Source organism: Acomys minous (assembly GCF_964271855.1).
Source record: "Acomys minous genome assembly, chromosome: 11".
Lineage (NCBI taxonomy): Eukaryota > Metazoa > Chordata > Mammalia > Rodentia > Muridae > Acomys > Acomys minous.
Genome location: NC_140492.1, coordinates 22,438,260 through 22,462,768, shown reverse-complemented (window position 1 = coordinate 22,462,768; position 24,509 = coordinate 22,438,260). Strand labels below are relative to the sequence as shown.

Genomic DNA, 24,509 nt, shown 5'->3' with positions numbered 1-24,509 from the left:
GAGTGGGATCAAAAGTTTGCTGGGGCTTAATGGTTACAAGCTCAGCTTTAGGCTCAGTGACAGACTTTGTCTCAAAGGAATAAGGTAAGGGATAGTAAAGAACAATTGATATTTCCTTCTGGCATCTGGCCTCTGACCTCTGATCTCTGGCCTTTGACCTCTGGCTTCTATACATAAGCACATCGGCTAATACACACACACACACACACACACACACACACACACACACACACACACACACACACCATATAACATCACTTACACTCAACATACAAGACACTTTGAGATATCAAAATTATAAAAAGTATTCCAATTGTCAGTGTGTAAGTGAAATTTGATTATAATGTTGTCCTGCTCGCTGATTTTTATGTATTGTCCATGTGTACTTTTGCCCCAAATATTCAGGGTTGTATCGCATGACAGAGAAGTAGGTCTGGCTGTGTTGATGGTAGATATTCCTTTCTGGTTTTGTGGATGCTGATCTACTTTCTAATGTTGATCTACTGTACTACACTGACTTTGCTGACAAGCATAGGCACCTGGAGACTGGCCTTAAAAACAGATGGGCTTGCTGAGGGTTGGCAGTCAGTTTCTGGTCTCTTGTCGTTCCCAGAAATTGTATAAAACAATAACCAAAGTTCAGAGAACAGTTTTTATGCCATGCCTGGTGAATATTTGCAAATGTTTCAAAGTAAGGTTTTACATTCAGCATTGGGTAATGTCTAGCCTGGAACTGTTCATTTAAGATAAGGGGCCATAAGAGAAAGAGAGAGAAAAAAAGAATTGTACCTTAGGTAGCACATCTGAGGTATTATTTTCCACACTGATTACCATTTTGCGGTTCTCTGTGGGACAAGCTATCAAGTTTTCCACACTCTCTTAAACTGTATAGCCCCAAAGGGTTCGTGTTCATCTGCTAAGATCTCATTAATGTGGAAGGCAGTAAAAGAATTATGTTCCAGAGTCTGCTCAACTAGTTCACCTAATTACAATTCTCTTGCATATATAAAGAGAGCTCGCAATAGTTCGTGGCTTTTTCTTTGAACTATATTTTACTTTAGGCAACACCTATAGTCTGCCTATAACTGACATGAAAACTTGTTCACCTAAAGACCTCATTGCTTCTAAGGATTTTGAGAACACTGTTCTAAAGAGTTGCTAGTGAAATAATTCAAATATTGTTACACTGTTGTTCTTTCCCTGTATTAGCTGATATTATGTGTCTGAAGTAGAAAGGACCTGCAGAAACTCTAAGTGTGACCATCTCTGCTTTCAACCAGCACATCTCTTCCTCAAAAGCCTCTCTCTGCACTAACTTGTGTGTCTAATCTGACAAAACCTCGCTGAGGTTCATGAAATACAGAGCGAAAGGAGAATTTCCTTTGCATTCAACACACTATCTGACGTAACACTGCAGAAATGGTCACTACCATCCCGTGGCCTTTAAACTGGGATCTGGAAGCTGGCTTCTTGCATTCTTTCTGTGACTTTTCTACATTTCCCCCCAGGCCCTTTCAGTGTTATTGCTTTGCCAGCTTCTTCAGAGGATACTTGAATGTCTAGATTTCTGATTGCTTCACTAAAGAATTTGTTTACATTTATGTACTAAAACAAGCATTGGTCCTTACTCTGAGAAGAGTCTTTTCTTTCCTGCCAACATTTTAGTAAGTCAGTAGGCGTGGTTTCTGGAAGAAGGGAGGTCACAATGGTTTTCTATGTGGGGGAATAAGAATGTCTTCATTACTTTGTTCTTAAGTCACTAATAAAGATGTTAAATCAGACCTCACTCAAAGCTCATCTCTAGACATCACTTACCAAATTGTTACATTTTCATCTCAGATTGCCCTTGGGTATTACCACCTCTTAACAAGATATTTCACCTGTGCAGAGTGAAAAACAGGTTCTAAGAAGCAGCACAGGGGCATTTTAAATGTCGTGTGTTCTCATAGTGAGAGGAAAGCAAGGACTGCTGGAAGGGGAATCGAACAGAACGATTAGAAAAGGCTGTTGCTTCAAAGACAGAGATGAGAGATAAGGCATGCATGTTCAGGAAACACTTAAGCTTGGCTCCATTTGCTCTCTCTCCTCTCACAGCCTACAAGTATCCATCTGAAAATCAGCATGGAAAGCACCAAATTATGTACCCTGGGTGTTGTTCACAGGCTTCCCAAACCAGAGCATCTTTCCTACCCACACGGTCAGTTGGTAAACAAACTTCTTAAATCGCAAGCAATTTTTGTCTGAACTATACCAAATATGCTATGTAGTGAAGAGACATAAAAAGACATATTGAAAATTACAAAGGTCTCCTAGAATCACTTATGCAAAATTGTCCCATATATAAAATAATCCACATATATGTATATACATATAAATAACAACTCTCTAAGCCTCAAAGTGTCCTTTAAATCCAAGTGCTCCTGGGTAACTAACACCTGCCACCCATAACACTCTCTCATTATTTGCTTCTCCAAACTCTCCAGAGCGTTGTAATTAGTTTCTTTATCAAACAAACTGAATTGCTATTTGGATATTGTGAAACAGATCTGCCTAAACAACACTGTGAAGAAGCGACTAACAGCAGGTTTTTTTATTTCAATGTCATGATAAACATTGCCAAGATGTGAGACAGGCTAACTGATTTTTTTAATAGTACTTCTGGGGATATTTTGACTGTTTTATTTCATTTGACAGCAGTCACAATTAACAGTTCATAAAACACTGTGCTTTGAAAAAGACTATCACAGGTATTGGACATTTAGCAACCTCGTTGTCAAAAGCTTGGACAATGTATAAACTCTAATTTGCAAAATGGCCAGAGTAGTATGAGGGCCTTTCTTGTGTGCCTTTTCCCCCCCATTAAAGGCAGAAGGTATTAATCACTCTATCTGAAAGGCAGCTGACTGGAGCTATTCACTGACTAGGGCATTCTTGCTCATGTGGCCCCATGAATAACTCTCAAGGCTTTTATTGTGGCTCTGAGTGGACTCTTAACAGCACAGCCACCCTTTAGTTGCTCTCATCCCCTCAGGCACCAGAAGGATTAAGGATAATGGCTGAAAGAAAGCATCATTGGTAAAAACAAAAGTTTTCACAGGAAAAGAAAAAAGAAAAAAAGTGGGACCAAAGTGGACACACTGGAGACATGTCATGATTCATGGCTTGTGCTGTGCTCTGCCTTTCTCTCTCCCTCAATACACTCTTTAGTTTTACTGATGGAGATGAAGCAAGGAACCCAGTGCACTTCTCCTAGCAACCAATATCATCCAGGGAAGAAGGCATGTCCTCTCCTCTAAGAGAAAAACAGAGGAATTTGGCTTCGCACAAAGCAGACACACGTTCTTTTACATTTGATCCCAAATTGATTATCAGGAAGGATTCAGCAAATGCTAAATAATTTTGTCTTATGTGAATGTGAGCAGTCCCTTGAACTAAACATCAGCTGGTCTGCTTGCGATGTAGTGATGGAGTTGGCCTCAAATGCTAGTTCAATCAATCCGTTCAAATGCTCAGTTTTCACTTTTCAATGCACCCGTTAGGTGACCTCTTACAGCTCAAATCCCTCACCCTCCCAGGTAATGCCCACTCACTTCCTGGATGATTGCAAATGCAAGACTTATGCAAACATTCCCAGAGTACTCATGGTTTATAAACCTTAGGGCTGAATCCTGAAATATATAGTAAGTTCCAAGTCATCTTCAGTAATAGTGAAACCATCTCTCTTTTTTAAAAATTTTCAATAGAAACAAAGTGCAGTGAGAAAAATCATTTTGACATCATTAAAGAAAATGTTCTACTTTTTTATATTTCATTTTGCATGGGGAAGAAAAAAAGTTGAATAATATGTCGCGAGCCCTACCAACTTGCTTTCACTCCTTCCTTTCCATGTCTTTGTCAAACCAGAGTTTCTCACCCTAGGTGACCTGAATATCCAGTGCAGTACAGAATGACCTAGAAAGTCCAATGTTCTTGTCTATCCCACCTCCACTAGCATGTGCTGACACACAGTTTACACTGGGAATCAAGCCCAGGCCTCCATGTGTTGTATGCAACCACTCTACCAACGAATATCCCAGGGCTGGCATTTCTCTTTATAGAGTTACATTCTACACAGATATGACTGTATATCCACTACTCTGGAGGCTGAGGCAGGAGAATCACCGTGAATGGGAAGGCCTGTCTGGGCCGCTTATTAAGGACTAGCCTGATTGAAGAAAACCGTGAGACCCTGTTTCAAAGCAGAAGTATTAAGAAGTTAAAAATGACAGCTTGCTCTTTTGTATTCAGTTTCTCCTGCAACGCATAAGAGCAATGAGAAAATTAAAATAGAATTTCGTTAAGAAGATTACTCATTGCTGAAATGTACATGAACATTTGAACACAACAGGCCATTGTGTGCATGTAGGGAAAAGTGGGATGGATTCTCTAGTTGAGAGGATCAACAATGCACTCGGCTTTCACTAGCTACTAGACTGCTATTTGGCAACATGCAGACTGACATTCACTTGAAAGTTCTCAAGTGAAGGAGAGAAGGCTTGCTGCTGAATTCATCTTCAATTCCCCTTAATTTAGTGTAATTTTCAAAATTACATTCTAATTTTCACACATCTCAAACCAATTATATTAAGCATATTGTACCATTTGCTTGTACTTGGAAACACGTATCATACAGCTTTAACCTCTGACCTTGATTTATACAAATGTTCACACTTAAAAAATATGATGTCTCTGATTCCAAGGCTATCCCGTTCCCATGGTACATATGGACTTGTTAATTAGTTCTAGGCATGACAAAAGTTTTACAGGCAAATCTCATTCCAGGACCTCTGTAAATCGGCAGTTGGTGTTTGGATTTAAAGACAGTGTAATGGAATACCCGAGTTCTACCCCACGATCATTGACTAATTTTTAAAACGTCTGCATCCAAAAACAAGGGGGGGGATCACACACCAATCCTAGCCACGGACATTTAAAAATGGCCCCCAAAGCCACGGTCTTGCACAAGGCTCCATTTCTCAAGGTCAGGAGCTCACACTGCTTTCCGTAGTTTCCATTTTAAAATCTCTACCTATTCAGAAAGAAAGGTAGTTATTAATAACGAGAGAAAGCAGAAAGCAAATCACAGGCTTAGAATATTTGCCTATTTTACACTTGCATAAACTCATTGCTCCATTCATACCCAAACACAGGCATGGAATGCACGTAGTTTGGGCAACAGAATGTAACTGTTCTATATGGATCGTATGGTTACGCAAGTAGTATTGTCTAGTGTGATGAGTTTTTTCCTTTCAAATCATTCAAGCTATAATGTACTCAGACAGATGTACATAAAAGAACTGAAGGTGGAATGAGGTCTTGGAGATTGGACAGTCAAAGCTCATTGTTTTTGTTTTGTTTTGTTTTTGGTTGGTTGGTTGTTTTGTAAGAATCCAGACATTTAGTAATAGGGAAAATAGCTGTAGTCCAGGAGTCCTTCCTAAGTGTTAGGGATATTTTATATTACTTAGGCCACGTTTTCTAATACACACAGCCACTCACTATGCTAATCTGCATAATGGATAATTGTAAATTATATTAAAATAAATGCTATTAAAATATGTGACTTAGAAAAATGGAAATGTTACTCTTGATTTTCAGTAGAAGCTATGTTTACTTATACCTCAGGAGGTTTGTCTTACACAAAAAGTATCTTCATAGTACTTTTTTTTTAAACTAAAAACAGTAGGTAAAAATATTAAAGATATAAATGTAAAATGTAAATCCACATGAAACAAAGTACAATATTATACTATCCATATAATATTGGTCACCAAGTACTGCTGCCTACAGGATGCCTCCCCTATTTAGCCCTTTCTGTCACAACGCTATTCACGTGGGAATGCCAAGCACTCTGTGATCAGCATATGATGTAATGGAAATGCATGTCATAGCATGCCTGTCACAGTTTCATAGGCGTGGTCACAGATGAGTCCACTTAAACAAACACAAAAACGTTACCAGTTACCTGAAGACTTAGGTTAAGAGAAATCTTACAAAATGTATCATAAATGTATCTCCCCAGTGAAACCCAAGGCTAGTGTTTGATTGAAAAAGTCCCTTTCTAGTTAGTCCCTTGTTTAGACAAGTCAGAGAATAAAATAATAATAAATTGGCTAATTAAAGTAACACTTTAGTGAGTTTTATAAACTCTCAAGTATCAATCAGAGGCTTGTATATATATTTTCTAATACATATTCATTTATTCCTCATAAGAATCTATAATAGAAACATTAGAACAATCATACAAAGTTCATATTGCTTGCTCAAACTCACTCAGGAGTTTTTGTTTTCTGGACTACACTTTTTACCTTTAGACAAACCACCGTGCAAATAAGGTAAAATCCTTGGCTTTCTCGATCAAACTTTTGTCCATCCCATGCCATTTCCATTCCTCCTTTTCCTGAATGTAGTTTTAGAATATTCTTCTCATTAAAAGCCCCCATATATTAAGTGACCTCTTTACGGTGGTAACATTTCCCTGCCTCTACCATTTAGAAACCATCTCATTCCTCCTTGGAATTCCCGCACACTGTGGTGTGTCTTCAAAACCCATCTCCAGACATTGTTTTTCTTCAATATTTGACTGCAGGAGCATCATTTTAAGTCCTCCTCTTCTATTTTGAATAATTTCTGTGATTTTGGTTTTAATAACTTCACTTCAATTATCATGTAAAGTTTTCAGTGTTCAGTTAGCATAAGTGAACTTGCCACTTAGCAGAGATTTAAGGAATTTGAAATGTAGATCAAAACCAGGTAGAATCTAAGAAGGAGAAGACTCCGGGATTGATTTAGAATGCCCTTGTGTTTCTCAACGAGCCAGCAAGTTGGCTTGCCTAAAAACCAGCACTCTGTAAGCATGTGGCGAATAAAATGAAAACCATCACCCTGTAAGTATGTGGTGAATAAAATGATAACCATACAATACTAGAAGAAATGTCATGTGTTTGCAAGTGAGTCTTCTCCCTCTTCAATTCTATTCTTCTATGATCTACATTTCATATTCTTTAGATCCCTGTTAAATGGCAGGTTGACTTGTAGTTCACTGAATCTAAAAATCTTCACATAGCAATTGAAGAGCACTTACAAGACCACAATTACAGGTAGAATTCAAAATTCTGACTATTGGAAATTTAAGACATATTATAATATGAAATTGTTTCATTTCAAATCTTCAAATTGAGCACATATTGACCATTCAGGAATTTTGTTGAAAAAATATATTTAGCTGATGCACTGCTAGTGGTAGTTGTGCTTTCAAAAAGGAATATCACAGTTCTTCAAAATAGTTAAGCATAGAGTTGCTATATGAGCAAGCAATTTCTCTCTTGGTTAATAAAAAAATATTCATGTTCAAAAATCAGTGCACATCATACAATCTAAATCTCCATCAATTCGCTTTCTATCTTCAATGAGATCGAATATTATAATAAATGGATGAAGTTCTAATGCATGCTACAATATGGATGACTTTTGAAATAATTATAAAGAAACTTATAAAATACAACTTGTGTGTGTGTGTGTGTGTGTGTGTGTGCGCGCGCGCGCGCGCATGTGCACATGGACGCTTGCTTGATTGTTTTTCAGATCTTACCATACAGCCCTTGATAGTGCCAAACTGAAAGGGATTACTCTGTTTCTTCCACTTGACTACAGATGTACCCTACTGTATCCAGCCTAAAATATATCTCACCTGACTCATTTTGTGTAAGAAGTAGAGAAACAATTCATTAGGAGCAAGATGGATACTAAAGATTTTCTGTATTAGAAGTTAAAACTAGAGTCTTATGAGGTTGAACACCTCTATACTTATGCCTAAAGTCACCAAACATTATGCTTTAGTGTGAAATTTTATGGCATATGGAAGTGCACCTCTATAATGGTAATTGGGAAAAATATATACAGATCAAATTTAGAGAGTATCTATTTTAGCCTTTATCTAAGATTTGAAAATAAAATTTCCAGTTAAGACTGATGTGAGATATCCTCATAATTCTAGACTGAGTATCAAGATGGGTCAAATTTTAAAGGCAGTGAGGCAAAGAACTGACCCTCAGTTATCCTGTCATCTCCACATAGAAGCTCTCCACCAGCGCCATCTTGAAATGTGTGCATCCATCACCCCCACACACATAGTCACACATAAGAAATAAAAGTAACATTTAAAAATAAATCAGTACTAAAAGAAGGTTCTACTTATCATATCCTCAGTCATATCTCAGTTTCGCATCTATTGTTAACAGGCCCTTGATCATGACAACTGTAAGCACAAGAGTATAGCATGCATCACCATGACTTTTTAGCTTCCTTTAAGATGCATAAATACCACAGAATTAAATATTTGGGAACTAATTTTAGAACTTATTGACTTGATTCTACTTCCAAATTAAGGCAATCATTTTCATTTGTTACTAATGTTTTATGAAATTAAAATATGTACCAAATGTACAAAAAAGTATCAATTCTTGATCTAAATGTCATAACATAAGTCAGTGTTCCTGGAAAGGGGTGACCTTTATGACATGTCAGAATCATAAGAAGTTCATTGTCAAATTATATACAGCCCTCAGAGCTGTGTTAAACAATTATAGTAGTGTTCATATGGGTGGAAAAAGAAGTAATTGTGATAACCATTGTAGAATATACTCTTTGCTTGATAGAAATAAAGTAGATTAGAGCAAGTGTCCAATTCTGTCTCTTGCCAAGCATAACATTGAGTCAGCAGAAATCAGATAAATTTTTTCAATTTATCTGAGTTCTAAGTCAATTTCTATAAATACACAACACATGCATATATGTGCACACACACACACTCAAACACACACACACATTGTAAATATTTCTTGTATTGTGCCTACTCATAAAACTGGTATCACAAAAGTACTCCGTAAGCACATTTTCATTTGTTCAACAAATATTTGACTATGTTCTCCGTGTCCTCTAGTGCTCTAAGAATTGGAGGTACACTGGTAAATATGATAGTCAAAGCTCAGTCCCTGCCATAAGTGCTTACTGCAAGAGTCAGATGACAAACAAACTAAAAACTGGCAAGGCTTATTGACTTCTAGTAGAACAAGTTAGTGTCTCCTATTTCTGCAGCTCTTGCTTGCAGAAGCACTAACTAACGTCTCCTCCCAAACTGTATTCAAAACCATTTTTTAGAAGGAACTTCCTGGGCTTTAGAAAATTCATATGGTCTCCTGTGTGTTTACAGTACAATATACTGAAGACTATCATTATTTAGAGCAAAGGTTATTAAAATCTCTCTTTTTGGCCATTATTTATTAAGTCCCAAACTCAGAGCTCTTCACAATGAGGCTAAGCCACTGCTTGTCCAACATCTTCTTGTTCTGCCTCTCCAGGGTTTTCAAGATTTAGGTAACAAAAAACTTGAAATCACACAACTTACTGTGGCATGACTAAAAAAGTCCCTCACCGGTGACTAGAGGACCTTGTACTTATTTTTTAACAGATTTGTCACGTGTTTTGACGTATATTTTAATATGTGTACCATTCTTAATTTTAATTCATTAAGTCCATCTGTAACATTTCTTAAAATACGGATAATCACACACACACACACACACACACAACACACACACACACACACACACACACACACTTCTCCAACCTGAGGAAAACAATATAAAATAATTGTTTAAGACATACTAGTACAACCTCAAAAGAGGCAATTTTAGATATGGTATCCAATAGCTACAATTTAAACTTAAGCATCCTCTGAAAGCCCTGATGGTGGCACACTTATGATCTGGTGGGACCTTCTGGACATGGAGTCTAATGTGAGGATAGTAGATAATTTTTGTATAATTTTGTAGTGGAACCATAGCATCTTCTCTTTCTTACCGTTTACTTCCTAGCTGTGGCATGATCAGTGATGTCTTTCCGTTTGCTGCTCACATGAAGTTCTTCATACTTATATGCCCAGAACATGAGGGCTTACTGTCCAGGATAGAGCTGCTAAAATTCTAAGCCCAAAATGTGCATATTCTCTTTATATTTCAATTATATCAGGTATCTATTTTAGCAATTGAAAGATTTTTTAACACATCTATATGTTCCAAAGAGATGATAATGGAACAGAATGTCATTAAATAACTGAGAAACTTTTCTGATACTATGATCTGAATAAGGGTATTTTCTGTAGAGGAAAGATCACATGCAAAGACCTAGAGTAAGTTAAATGACTTCCTCCACAACTCTAAATCTATATTCTAATTGGATAGTCTGAAACATTGAAGTCCCATATGTAGAAGAAAGTCTGAACTCACAGAGTCTCTCCTATCTTTGTGCCAGGCTTTGTGGAAGCCATGAAAAAGGAGCTGCAGAAAAACACACATATCATCACATGTGCACTGAAGCTCCTATTGACTTAGATGTGGAAAACTGGGAAGGAAAAGAGGAAGGGACACTAACAAAACTGATAGCTTAGAAGGGATATATTAATAAAGCAAAATGAATCATTCTAGAATATGGGTAAAATTTGACGTTCATTGAAAAGTACTTTTTCAGCTTAGCTCGTGTTTAAAATTGTTCATAAGATGCTAGGTAAGAAAAAAAGACAAAATCAAGCAAAGTTTCTAGTGTTTTATAAGGGGCTAGGTATAAGTTATGAGAACAGATATAGAATGAGTCATTGTTTTGGATCATGAAAAAACTGTGAATAATGAAGCTATTGATTGAGATGAAAACAAATATAATAAAAGTATGTTCTGCCTTGAGCTTGAACTTACTACAGTGTCATAGTAACTAAGACAAGATGCCATATAAGCAGAGAGACCTGGAAAGCACCCCTCCAGGCCCTGGAGATATGCTAGGTATAGATGGGTTATGGTGAATCTGCATCAATCTCCAACTCTTCTATGAAATGATTCGGTAGTTTTAGAGGCATCAACATAAATATGGATGAGATGAAAGATTATAAGGAGTGGCTGAAATGAAGAAGACAACACTAATGTCTGAGGTCTGGTGACTTTAACACTGATTTGAATTATAGATAGGGAGTTGGGATGGGTATGGCGCATACTACAGATGATGTTAAATATCCATCTTGGCATAGCACCCCACTAAACTCAAAGAACTTTTGCAAAATTTCTCCTCAAGGGCTATAATCATTCAGTCATTCTTCATTCAATGTATTTTTCAAAGGAGGAAATTAATAGCATGTCATGTATTGATTGGAAATGGCAGCTCTATACCTGGAGACACTAAAAGAGATATGGCAAATCTGCTATTTAGGAATAATTCTTAAAAATGATATTTTATATTTCCATTTCTGCTTGAACTCAGATCTGGAAATTCTGTTTTGTCTAGTTTGAAAAGTGTATATATCAAGTTTATTTAAAATTATATAGTTTGCTTAAAGAAAAGTAAGGATATATAAACCAAAATTACCTATACCTAAGCAAACAAGTATTAACACCCTTAGCTGTAGATTTGAACAATTATTCAATAAACACTATGAACAATCTTCTTCACTCATGAAATGTCTAATTCCTTTTATAATGTCCACAATATAAAGAAGAAAAGGAAGGAGGGAAGGAAGGAAGGAAGGAAGGAAGGAAGGAAGGAAGGAAGGAGACAAGGAATGGGAAAAAGTAGATGAAGGAAGGAGAAGAAAAATAGTAAAAGTAAACCAAATTTCACAGAGGAAGTAAATTTATCTTGTGCCTCAAAGACTTCATAAACATATATCCTCTGTGTGTGTACGTGCGTGCGTGTGTGTGTGTGTGTGTGTGAGCACACACACACACACACACACACACACACACACACACACACACACATACATATATAGCCATACCTCCCACTGGGAGGGTGAGAGCCTACCTCCTACTATACACATATCTATGTGTAAGCTATTTCCGTACCTATCAATATTTTTACTGTCATAGATGCCATTTTTACAAAATACTCAGGAGCAAAATGACAAAACTGGTTTTTTCCGTGTGTGTGTGTGTGTGTGTGTGTGTGTGTGTGTGTGTGTGTGTATGTGTGTAGTATCATGACTTTTACTTTGAGATTTTCTTGTTTAATGTTCTAAGTAATCCTTTTGGTTTATGGTCTACATGTTACATAGCATCAAAGGTTATTCAAACAAAGCCAATTCAAATGTGATATTACTGCTGAGCTACAAGAACAAATTTCAGGTTACTTATATGCAATTCAAGTTCTGAAATGGGCTACATATGGCTATGATAATGAGCCCATTACTGAAAGAAGCACTTTAGCAAAATGTATAAACCTATATGAGATTATGCATCTGCACTGTGCACACACATTATCTTTATCTCCCCAAATACCACATGTGTCATTTTCATTTAAGAATAGGTAAGGAGTAAAGAAGAGAAAACCATTATCACTGTGAAAACACCTTTCAGAAATATTGTAAAATTATCAAATTGATATATGGGATGGGATTATAATTTAAAATCTTGCAATCATTCAAATTATATCCCAATAACTGATTGAAAACCACTGTTGTTCAAAAACCAAATCTACTAAACAAAGGCTAAACTCATTAGATTTTCTATATTGCAGGAAGCAAAACCTCCATATGGATATTAATCTGCTTCAAATTAAAAAATATCTTCACCTAAAAGTTTTGTTTTTGAAGTTCATCATCAGTTCCCAACTAACTTAGTATTTACTCTTTATGGTTTGCTATAGGGAAAGATTCTGAAAAGTCATAAATAATATTAGCACATATTTTCTAGGAGCCAAAACTCTAACATTTTTTCATGCACTATAAAAATGCACATATAAATAACCCACCAAGCAAAATTTAATGCAAATCTATGTATCATTTGTCACTGAATAAAATTAATTTCTATGTTGAGCACAAGGATAGTCAGTATATCTTTGGAATGGTACAAGCTTCTCTAAATTTGAAATTCATGTGGAAAATAAGCCCACCGCTCCAAGACGGACAATAAGTAAATAAATAGCACAGAATCCAGGATGAGCACAAAGCTGAGCGATCCTATACATCAGCCTCCTCATTGGATATGTGAAAGCAGGGTCCCAAACCTTCAAGCAGCCTAGATGGCAGTATTGTCCACATCCCCAATTTTCAACAATTCCCATGGAAGAGCTGTCACCATTCTGAAATATCCAATGTCAAATGTATGGCTATGTGCAGAGTCACTAAGAGTGTCTTTAATTGCTTTGATTATGACCTAGCAGATACTAAACACAAACTACTTTTATGCATATGAAATGTAACATTGCCTCTTCAGTTCTAACCTTTACCTGTAGGGAGTTTCTTTTTCCATTTTATGACTATGAACTCTCTTGAAGATGGTCCAGACACAAAAACTGTCTCCTCAATTTATAATGGAAAATCAGAACAAAGGTTGTAGGCATGTCTTTAAGGAAGGGAAAGAGGAGGAGGAGGAGGAGGAGGAGGAGGAGGAGGGGCATGTGAGAGAAAGATGGGAAGAATAGAAGGATCAAATGGTAGGAGGGGCAGAGGGAGTAAAGGAGTGAGGGAGAAAAGGAGGATAGAAATTACGTAGCTGCTGCCAGTCCAGAACACTGGTTAATTGCATTTGTTTCAAACACCTTAGTGCATTAATTGCATTCTGTAATGCCAATCTCTTCAAATTCCCTCTGTCACTTCCATGGAGCAATGTTTGACTTTAAAAATGGTGATAATTCTATATAGCGTGATATATAGTTTATAAATGCATTGCTATGAGAAAGTCTTAGTACAATAATCAAACATATTTGGCATATATAAACCTTTTTTGTTAGGATAGTGTCCATATATTGCAACCTGTTAAAATGATTATGCATGATTAATGATTATAGATATAATTACAGACATTACCACAATGTCATTCAAAGTGACCAAATCCTAAGCTTCTACTACCTTTCAAGGAAAGAGAGAAACCTTGTGCACAAACGCACCCCTCCAAGACTCTTATCCTTTGCAGGGGCAAATGAAGTCATGTACTCCACAACTGAAAACAGCCACTTGGCAGTAAGTAAACTCATCTGTATTGCCTTGTGTTTATAGATAGCCTTCCTTTGGAGTCTGATACTAAGGTTCTGTATAGCAGCTGCCAGAAACACAGTTGGCTCCTACAGATGGGCAATAACAGGCAGTGTCCCAAGTAATGAATTCAAAGGAAAGTTTATGTAGCAACATGCTATCTTAATGCCTTACGCATCCTGATTAATATACTTCAGATTTTTTATAAGCACAAAAATTAAAACTGAAAGTCATTGTCATGCTCAGGGTACGGCTAAGTGGCTTAGTCCACTCTTTACAAACACTTGCCATTGATATAAAAATCACTATCCCAAGAAAACTAACATCAAATATGTTTGTTTGTTTGTTTTCAAAGAACAAACCCATAGCATGTTCACAATTATTAACACTTCTCATTCAAACAGCTACAGAAAGGATTGTGTAATAATCTCACAAGAACCTGATATGCAATGAGGATATCCCAGGAAACTAACTCTGAACAAAAGAGAGGAAAACCAGAGCTAGAAAACTGTCTGCTTGACAGAGTGGTTCGCCTACAGAGAGACACCCACAGCACCTGTTCCAAGTCTCCATTGTGTTTGCCCACTGGGGACCCAGCTGAGGGCTCCCAGCTTGCAGCCAGCCCATAGTGGCTACTGCCTCCTTCCTGTAGCCTCGCCCAGTCTCACTTGTGACAATATTCTCTTTGGGATCTAAATCCTCCATTCTGAGTTCCTGCTGGGATAGCATTCACTAACACACCTTGAGATACCCCGTATCAAATCTTATTCATTGAACACACCTTGAACTATCACCGACTATAGATCTTCAGTTGAATGGCTAAGCCAAAGTTTAGATACCAGAACAAATACCAAATAGAGAGTGGCCACATCATGCTGGGCTCTTTCATTACATTGTCTTTAATAGTTATTCTTCTAACCCGGGAGTCCATCACTTATTGTAAAACTCCTCAATTAAGTAATTACGGTAATAACAATAGGTGACTATACCGTGTTCTACTAGCAGCAGGTTAGAAACAAAAGACTTGGAACCTCTGCCCCTGAAGAGCTTATGCATAGCCCAAACACAGTGCCAACCACACTGTCATTTTATTTAGAAGCCACAACCTCAGAAAGAAAAGGGGAGTTTTAACTCACCGTCAATCCGAACGCAGAGAAATCCAAAGGGTAGCAGTAGTGTAAACATCAGCGGACTCATTTTGACATATGAAAAAGGATCCAGATTGTTTAAGAAACCAATCCCAGAGAGCAGAAGTACAAAAATAAGTATCAAAAAAAGAGGTAGGTCCGAAGTTTAGACTTTCCTAGAGATTAATTAAGGTCAAGAAGAGCAAAATAGCAACATCGGAAGCTGTTGGTGAAGAGGTCTGACACCGGGCAGGTTAGGAGCCATCCGTATGAACCCAGGGGACTCTAGAGCCGCTGTACTTCCACAGGCTGCTTCCTAAACTCCCACAAATTCAGCCCAGCTGGCGGGACTATTCACGTGCGTCTAGCCCTGACTCCTCCATTGCAATCCAGACACAAGTTCTTTCTTCAGAAGTCAAGAAGATGATGGGGGACAAAAAAAAAAAAAAAAAAAAAAGAAAGAAAGAAAAAAAAAAAAGACCTAATTCCTAGAAAGTGTTCCACAAACTTGCCAGCGCGCTGCGGAACAACCATTGGCCTGCCCACCGGGTTTTCTCTACCCCCTGGTCTCCTTCTCCGTAGCAGCAACACTTCGTGGAGTTTTGTTTTGTGTTGTTTTGTTTTCACTCAACTTCCATGCTAAGGATGTGTCAAAGCAGCACTTTGTGAGCCGGCCCTCTCTCCTCAGCAGCCTGGTCGCCTCCCTCGGAGTCTCTGGTTTCCAAAAGGAAGGAAAGGGGGGTGAAGCTGGAGGGCTCGGGTGGAGAATGGGAACTCCTACGTGGTGAGGGAGCGAGGAGGGAGGCGAGGAGAGGAAGCAAGGGAAGAGGGAGGGGCTGGGCTGAGACCGTAGCCACCCCGGAGGGGCCGCCCGGGAGCGATCTAGCGTTCAGCAGCTGCGGGTGAGCGCCAAGAGAACTGGTAGCCCTGGACCTGGGAGCCTTGTGGATGCTAGCGCTTGGTCCAACCTCTTGGAGCGTCCTGCCTCCAGCCCCTTCCCGGGCAGTCACTGCTTCGGCTCCCGTGGCTGCGCTGCGTCTGCCTCCCCCAGCAGCTGCCGGGGACTAGAAGGAGTTGGAAGAGGGAAGGGGAGAAGGCAGGAGAGGAGGGGAGGAAAGAGGTGCTCTGAGTAGATCCCTGGGAGGGGGTGGGGAAAGAGGAGTGTACCCAGATCTCCACCTCCACCGGGTCACCCTTCCAGGCAGGGGGAGAAAGCCCGCCCCGGGTTCCTCGGAGCTGTGGCAATCCCGCAAGTGATGAGTCTTAGGGAGGGGATGGAAAGAACCAATGTAGAGCCGCTGCGGGCTAGCTAGGACTGCGATTAGCCATCAACTCTTTCCCATTCCGGGAGCCTCCCGGGCGACCCCCTCTTTCCCTCCTCGGGAGGGGTGAGGTGGGCTTCAAGCCTTGCGCTCTTCACGCGGCCCGTTTAATGGGCAGGTAATTTTCTCGGTGAGTGATTTCATGGAAGCCCTTCCTAATTATTCATCGCTCCGTCTGCTGGAGCTGCACAAGAGCTTTTCTAGAAAAAGATGATCTTTCAGCACCCCGGGCACAGCATTATTACCCGTTAAAATCACACACACACACACACACACACACACACACACACACACACACACACACACACACACACACACACACACCCCTTCACCTTTTACCAGAAAGGAGAAGCTGATCAACAGGGAAGAATGAGAAGGGATGAAACATAAATACCTATTAGAGTAGGAAGGTTTTATGTACATACTTCATATGTGGTTGTAAGTGAACCACCAGACCTCCCCCCGCAAAAACAAAAAAGGTGTGTGTGTGTGTGTGTGTGTGTGTGTGTGTGTGTGTGTGTGTGTGTGTGTGTGTGTCCTGTGTGTGTTCGGGAGGGGATAGCTCTTTTGGCTTGTTTTAGCCAAGCTCTATAACTAAAGGTGGAATCCCCAAGAGGAGAAAGGGGAAGGGTTCGCACCCTGCTAATGTTGCTCAGTTGCCTTCTGACCTCCCAGCACTGCCCATCATTCCGGACCCTGTGATAAAGGAGTCCTGCGGAAGACTCTGGGGAAGGAGAGGGTCCAGGATCAAAGGGGCTTGGAGGAAGTGGTTTTCTAGTGACTTGTCGCCCTTTTTAGCACCTCTGAAAGGAAATTCGGAAAGCAGGCTCCGATTTAGGAATGCTGATAACCCAACCCAGACTAACAGCAGCTCCCGCAGACTTTCAGCCCAACATGATAAAAGACTTACATTCCAAGCAAAAACTACGAAATGCCTGCCATTAGGGTTGGAGATAGTTAGGGAAGGTCACTTTAAATCAGATGGCTGCCACTAAGGTGTCCTGGCGTGGCCGTTGTGGCCTGATCCACGTGTGATCACAGCCAAGCTGGTAGCTGTTTGATGCTTGTTCAGGTGATTATAAAAGCACTGACAGGAACTCACGCAGGTCCCTGAGCAGAGCTAGCCTCTGCTTGGCGAGTCTTTAGTTCCCCCTACTGGAAAATATTAGGAAAGAGACTGTATTTCAGGACATTTGAGGAGGAGCCTTTTGTTTAGTGGGATATATTTTGGGGCCTCCATTGAACTTAACACTGTTTTGCTTAAAATGAGAAATGGAGTGTTTCCCCCTAAAATGGCCCAGGATATTTAAGCAAGCAATTAGGAGAGTTCTTGTGGCACTCCACCAGGCTTCCTGGTGATGGCAATAAAACTGTCATAGAGCAAAAGACTGAACTAAGCCACTCTTCTCATGAGGAATCAACAATCATTTAAACAGCTTTGAACTATAATTTTTAACCATAAAGAAAAAAAAAGAAAGAAACACTTTAGATTGCTGAAATTATATAACTTGAATTCTCAAGTATTGACTCCGAATTAGCGTGATATGGAAAAGAAGGGAGAAAACAACATTAAGGAGAAAAAAGCTTATGTGATTCAATTCACCACCACTCCAAGACAGGGGATTATATATTAGATAAGACTATGGCAAAGAAAAGGCCAAAAAGAGACACGCATTAACATCTGTTACCTCTCCAGGTTTCTAGAAAATTGTAGATGGTTGCATAAAACGTTCTACTTGGACATTGGACTAGGTTTTCAGTCAAGGATTGGAAAATAGAAATGTCTTGTTCTTCTACACGAGAAACCCCTCCTTTGATCTCAGTCAAACTATTGCTCATGAGTTCGAATTTTTTTCCCCTGTGAACATAAGTAATGATAGTCTGCAAGAATTAAAAATCAAATAAGTTAACAAGACTTTTAATTTTAAGGGAGGTCTAGGAAAAGAAAACTGACACATTTCATTCAGAAGTTATTCTTTGGCTTGTCATTTAATTATAAGACGCCTTTCTTTCAATAAGCCATAAAACTATTCAAGGGTCAGAAAGAGTGAGTTTGGGAAGCAGAAAGCAGGGGTTGGAGAGCACCCACCCAACAATTCTTCGGGGCCTCTAGGGTAGAAAACGCTGCATTTTTATTTCACAGAGAGACTCCATATGCAGAGTATGACAAATGAGCTCCACCGAGGATGGGAGTGTTATTCGATGACAGTATTCAATAGTTGGTTTCTACCAAACATCAGTATTTTAGCATTCACAGCTCCCTGATAAAAGTCACAAAACAAGGTCAGTGATTTCAGAATGGGGCCATCTTTTGTGTGATTATTTCTTGAGTGGAGAGTGGGGACTGACTTTCACATGTACTCTGGTGCCTCATATTTGACCATGTCCCCTGGAGGGGGAGACCTGGTGGCACTCAGAGGATGGATAGCAGGTTACCAAGAAGAGACTTGATACCCTATGAGCATATACAGGGGGAGGTAATCCCCCCTCAGTCACAGTCATAGAGGAGGGGAGTAAGGGGAAAATGGAGGGAGGGAAGAATGGGAGGACACAAGGGATGGGATAACCATTGAGATGTAACAAGAATAAATTAATAAAAAATAAAAAAATTAAAAAAATAAATTAAGCCTACAGAAAAGTTATTTTGGAGTATACATATTCTGTTTTTTTTTTCTGAAGACAAATTTGGAATTAATTCATAAAAGAAGGCGTTGTCAGGATCTCACCTGATATGTACTGTGCCTAAAGGAACCATGATATTATATGAATGTTATTTAAGGGAAATTTTAGGGTAATAACTTAAACTTGTACACTAAATACGCAACAGTAAGGTTCCCTTAGTCAGAAATTTAATATGAGTGATATTACGGCTAAGAGAACCATCATCAGCATTTTTTGTAAGATTTCACAGAGTGAGAACTGGAGCTATCACGTTTCATTTAAACTTGATGTCCTTTTAGTGAACACGAGTTATGATAAATATGGATTATTTGGTCTAGATATTTTCTTCCTTTGTAGGTAAACATAAGTCTTTAAAATGTAAGCCCTGTGGTAGAAACTGGAAATTCCACTTTAGTACATGAAGAAGAAGAAGGAGAAGATGAGGAGGAACAGGAAGAGGAGATAAAGAAAGAAGAAAAAGGAAGAAAGAAAGAAAGAAAGAAAGAAAGAAAGAAAGAGGAAGAAATTGTTTCATTAAAAAAAAACAGTTTTAAAGTCAAAGGCTATCTATTTATAGACTGTTCACATGATTGTTTCTATGTAAAATTGCCTCAGCATACAATTCTCTTGAACCAAATTTAAACAAAATATATGGGTCATTACCTACAAGACAACAGGCAATTAAAATAATGTGTAAAAAACTCCTGACCAGACAGGAATGATTTGCTTGCTCCTGCACAATTTCATTTCCTCATGTTTTATCTTTCCGCAGAAAGATTCTGAGACAGACAAGTATGAGAAAATATTATTCTTATGAAATAAATTAGAAATTTCTGATTACAATTAATTCATTTTGAGATAGTCATTAATTCCTACCAATATATAATGAGTCTGTCTTTTACATAAACATGTATATGCATCTGTGTATGAATAGTATTTTGGTCCAGTCCATAAAGTTGCTTAACAAACCTCATTTTAGTAATATGAGTTGATTGAAATATAGCAATCTTTTACTTAAAATGTTTTTGTCACATATATGGTACATATTTTTCAAGAAAAATTAATTTTCTTTCACTAGAATTTTACAAGTTGAAAAATAATTTTGCTATTGATTGAAATTTTTAGAAAGATTTCAAAACATAATAAAAATGTTGAATAAATGAAATATAGCAACTAGCATATAATACTGAGGCAGAATTTCTTTTTGTATGTATAGTTTAAAGAGAAAAATACAACAGAAAGGTCTGAACCTGTGGTGGAATAAACACTGATGGTAACATCACAGATACACATGTCCCCGGATTGTTTTTGTAGAGAACCTGTGTGACACTGTACAATAAGCATGTGTCCTGCCTGTGAACATGACTGCTCAGGACAGCTTACAACTAAGACAGCACCAAAGATACTTTGTTCTCAAACATTGCAGTCAATGTGAGATGATTGTTCCTTCTACCACATGGCAGCAAAAGGGGTGTGTGTGTGTGTGTGTGTGTGTGTGTGTGTGTGTGTGTGTGTGTGTGATATTGTCACAAGAAGTTATGAGGCACCATTTGGTGCATTAGAAGAGGACCAACAGGATGAAGAGAAGAGTTGGAGCTAAGTGAACCTGAGCTGAAGAGCAGCCTCCCTAATGCTTTGAAACATTCCAAGTATACATTATTTTAGAAAGTATGACAAAATTGTGAAATTGTGAAACAGAATTTATCTCTCTAGTTTGTAAAATCCCCAAATTAATCTCACACACATTTAATCACGTAAAAGTATATCAGCTCATTGGCGAAACTAGATCCTCAGTGCCTCAGTAAAGAGTTTCAGACATGCACCATCACACAGGCAACTGGTTAAGAGTAAAGTCTCAGTACTTGACCAAAGTGAATTAAAAGAATTGTGTGGCCAAGGCAATGACACCTTGTTTTATTTATGCTAGTGCCTGTATAACACATTTAAAGTTATCCACTACTAAAATTCCAGAATCTCTGAAAGTAAAGTTTCAACCATTGACCATGAGAGGGTAGAAAAATGTCTGCAAAGAATTTCTTTATTGTTTCCTTTCTGAGACTTCAGCTCCTCATTTCAGGAAGAGTGTCTACCTGAAGAGATAAGTTATTTTTGTAGTGCGATATCACAAAACCATGGAAATCCCTTGATTCCTTGCCAACCTATTTCAAAACTGTCTGCTCCAATCTGGACTTCACATCATCACATTTCAGACACACACACTGCAATCATAAAAAGAAAACTTAATCTAAATCCCAAACAAAATTTTGTTATTTTAAAAAAAGAATGGACTTTCCAAGGTTGAAGGAAGCACTTTGCCACACCCATAGATTCTAGATTTGGACAGATCTCTGCTTATGAGTTGCTATTCTGAGATGTATGAAAATGGATCCTACACATGAGAAAATGATGCATCCCCCCCCCCTTATGATGATATATTGGAGTTCATCCAAGGGTACATGTGATACAATTGGCCTGTCTATATGGTTCTATGGCAGCAGAAGCAGGGTTTGTGGGAACAGATTCTGATTTGTTTCCAGTATCCAAAATGTCTGATTTCTGCCTGACAAAATGAGCTTTGACTTTCTGTGGAATAACCGAAATTCTTATTTAAAAAAAAAAATCACAAAAGGTTTGCTAGGCTTCTATTGCTAGATTCTTGATCCAAATTTCAGCAATGCATTTTTGTTTAAAATTATACATGTAGATACTTTTTCTCTCCCTTAAGTGATGAGAAGTGAAGCAGTGAAGGCAGAATAAATCCGCAAAGCTTTGCAGGATATATAGCCTGGTGAATGTGGTGAGAAATAATAAGATCTTATCTCAGACAAGGAGGAAGGTGAGCATCAAAACTGAAGGTTGCTCACCTCCATACTCCCTGCTCAAAGCACTCACACACAGGAATGTGTGTGCATGCAAATAAGCATGTGTTTGTGCACACACACATGCATACACATATACACACATGCACACACTCATTAGCACACATTTGTACACACATGCACACATACAGGCCTACACATATGTACAATATTTCAAGTTGGATGAAAACTCTTCTTAAACCATTTCTAAAAATCAACACATTACTTTAAAAGAAAAAAATAAGTAGTGACTTATCCTTTGATAACTTTGGCTTTTCAACTACGTACTAATATGGACCTACAATCTAACAGAGAAGCAAATATGAAGAATATGTAATTTCAGTGTAGATCAACTGATACAAAATAGCTAAGTCTCTGTCTTCCTGCCTTGTTTCCTTTGTAGTTTTCAGTGAGTAGCTCCTTATATTCATTAGCAATATAAAATTAAAATATAATTATTCAGTATCTAATATGTGATATACTGAGTATCTAAATCTACTAATGCTTTTTAGCAATCTGCAAAATATCTCATGATATCTCTATCCTTTAATTTCTAATTTTTTCCTAAAAATTAGTCATTAGGATTTTTTTCTTCAGTTATCTGACAAACATTAGTGTTTGAGGTATAATTGATGTAGACAAGGTCAGTGAAAATTATATAGCATAATGAGCAATGGAGGGGTTTGTGTTTTATTGTTGCAGTTTTTGTAGTCTGTCTCTACCGCTGGCTTCATTCCAGGTTGTTACTTACCTTTTATGTTGTTTCTCTCATCTCTACAACCCTCCAAAGGAACACGTTCAGAGTCCATTATATGATAAAGCTGAAGGAGCATTTACAGGATTTCTGATAGTCTATTTCCCAGCCTTTGTTTGGAATCATGACTGAACCATCAAAAAGAGATGAAAAACTGTTTTATTTTAAAGATTTCCAGATGCGATTTCACAGTGCTCATGAGCAAGCTGTTTACTGGTCATTAGGAAAACTGTAGTCTTCTTTGACCTGATGTCGACTGCACATTTCCACTCCATTGTCTCTGCGAAGGCCAGGGATAACAAATGTGGTCTGAATGGACAAACAGCAGAGCAGGCTGGATCAAAACTAGAGCTTGAAATCAGATCTGAAAGGCAGATCTGAACTGTCATCTTATTCCTGCCACTTCAGAGCATCAGGTTAGCCATTAAACCGTTACACAAAGGTAGTCATGCCAGCTTCAGTATAAGGGATTGCACTTAAAGGACCTGGTGGGGTGGGGGTTGTCTGGATTCTTATAACGAGCGTATGTTGAAATGACATCTATTCGTGAGTCAAGAATCATATGTCATCACCTAGACGGAGCTGAATAACCTTAGCTTCACTTACATTTACGTTAAACCACGTGATTGTGTGCTGGCCAATGGAAAAGCTGCACTTCTCATTCAGCCTGTGACCTTTGGTCTTTACTGTCATCCCGAGGAATAAAAAAATCTAGAGTCATTTGGGAGACAACCCCCTGGGCATATCTATGAGGGAATTTCTGAACTCGGATGACTGATTTGCACAAATGCATCCTAAGTTTCAGTGGCATCCTTCCTTAATGTCAAGTCTCAGACATAAGGGTGAAAACAAGTTAAGTGCCTGTATTCATTGACCTTGCCTGTGTTACTGCTAATAAAAAGTGACCAAGTGTCTCAAGCTTGTGCTACTGTGATGTCCTTTCTTAATTTGTTTGCAAAATAAATCCTTGATTATGTTGTTTTAGCACAATATTTTGTTACAGCTGTGAAACAAACAACTATAACAGCCTCTGAGATTCCTTCTCATGTCACTGTCTTAGGGACTATGACTATTGTCCAATTGATTAGATTACCAAATCTTACTGAAAATACTGGGCTGCAAGATAGGATTAAATCAACCTAAAGTGGTTGTTTACATCCAATTCAGATCATAATCCTCTTCTTCAAAGACTTTAGGATGGAACTATAGTACTGTAATTTAATTGCATTGATACATAAGTCTTAAACAGAATGCCTGGTAAGAACTACAAACCGTTTGTATCATCTATTAATATTCTCAAATCGGTGTGTAAGTGACATTAATACTCACTTTACTATTAACTATGTAATGAAGAGTAGAACTAATAAAATTCAAATAGAAGAAACTGTAAGTGTCAAAGTTTGTAGAGAGTCATCAAGACTCTCAACAAACCCAGAAGCATCACCTAGCTTAGGTCTGGCATTAAAATAAAACACTCTTGTCACCTAAGGAGCAGTCTCACACCCAGGGTGCCTCTGTCCCCTAGAAATGGGTCTTAGATGATATTTATGATCATATGGTGAAACTTTGGGAAGGTGACTGTGTCATAAAGACAAGGTCCTCATGATTGATTCTAATGACCCTATAAAAAGACTGCAGAGGAAAACCCACACAGTCTAGCCAATGAGGACCCGTAAGAATAGTCTATCTGTGACTCAGAAGTCAATTGATGATACTTAGTCCTTTGAATTCCAAGAC

The 24,509-nt window shown here is 38.4% G+C and overlaps 1 protein-coding gene across 20 annotated transcripts in view; it reads right to left on the bottom strand.

Moving 5' to 3' along the window:
- ROBO2 (roundabout guidance receptor 2) overlaps window positions 1–24,509 on the bottom strand; it is a 1,536,637-nt gene that overhangs the window by 498,154 nt on the left and 1,013,974 nt on the right. For 4 of the 20 annotated variants that reach the window (XM_084801519.1, XM_084801518.1, XM_084801515.1 and 1 more), the window contains exon 1: window positions 15,187–16,376. The exons of 10 other annotated variants lie outside the window; for them this stretch is intronic. In XM_084801519.1, the coding sequence (XP_084657645.1) occupies window positions 15,187–15,247 (61 nt within the window). In that variant the 5' untranslated portion in view covers window positions 15,248–16,376. Of the gene's footprint in view, window positions 1–15,186; window positions 16,383–24,509 lie in introns of those variants that run through there. 6 more of the 20 variants (XM_084801530.1, XM_084801531.1, XM_084801522.1 and 3 more) reach the window with 4 other exon arrangements.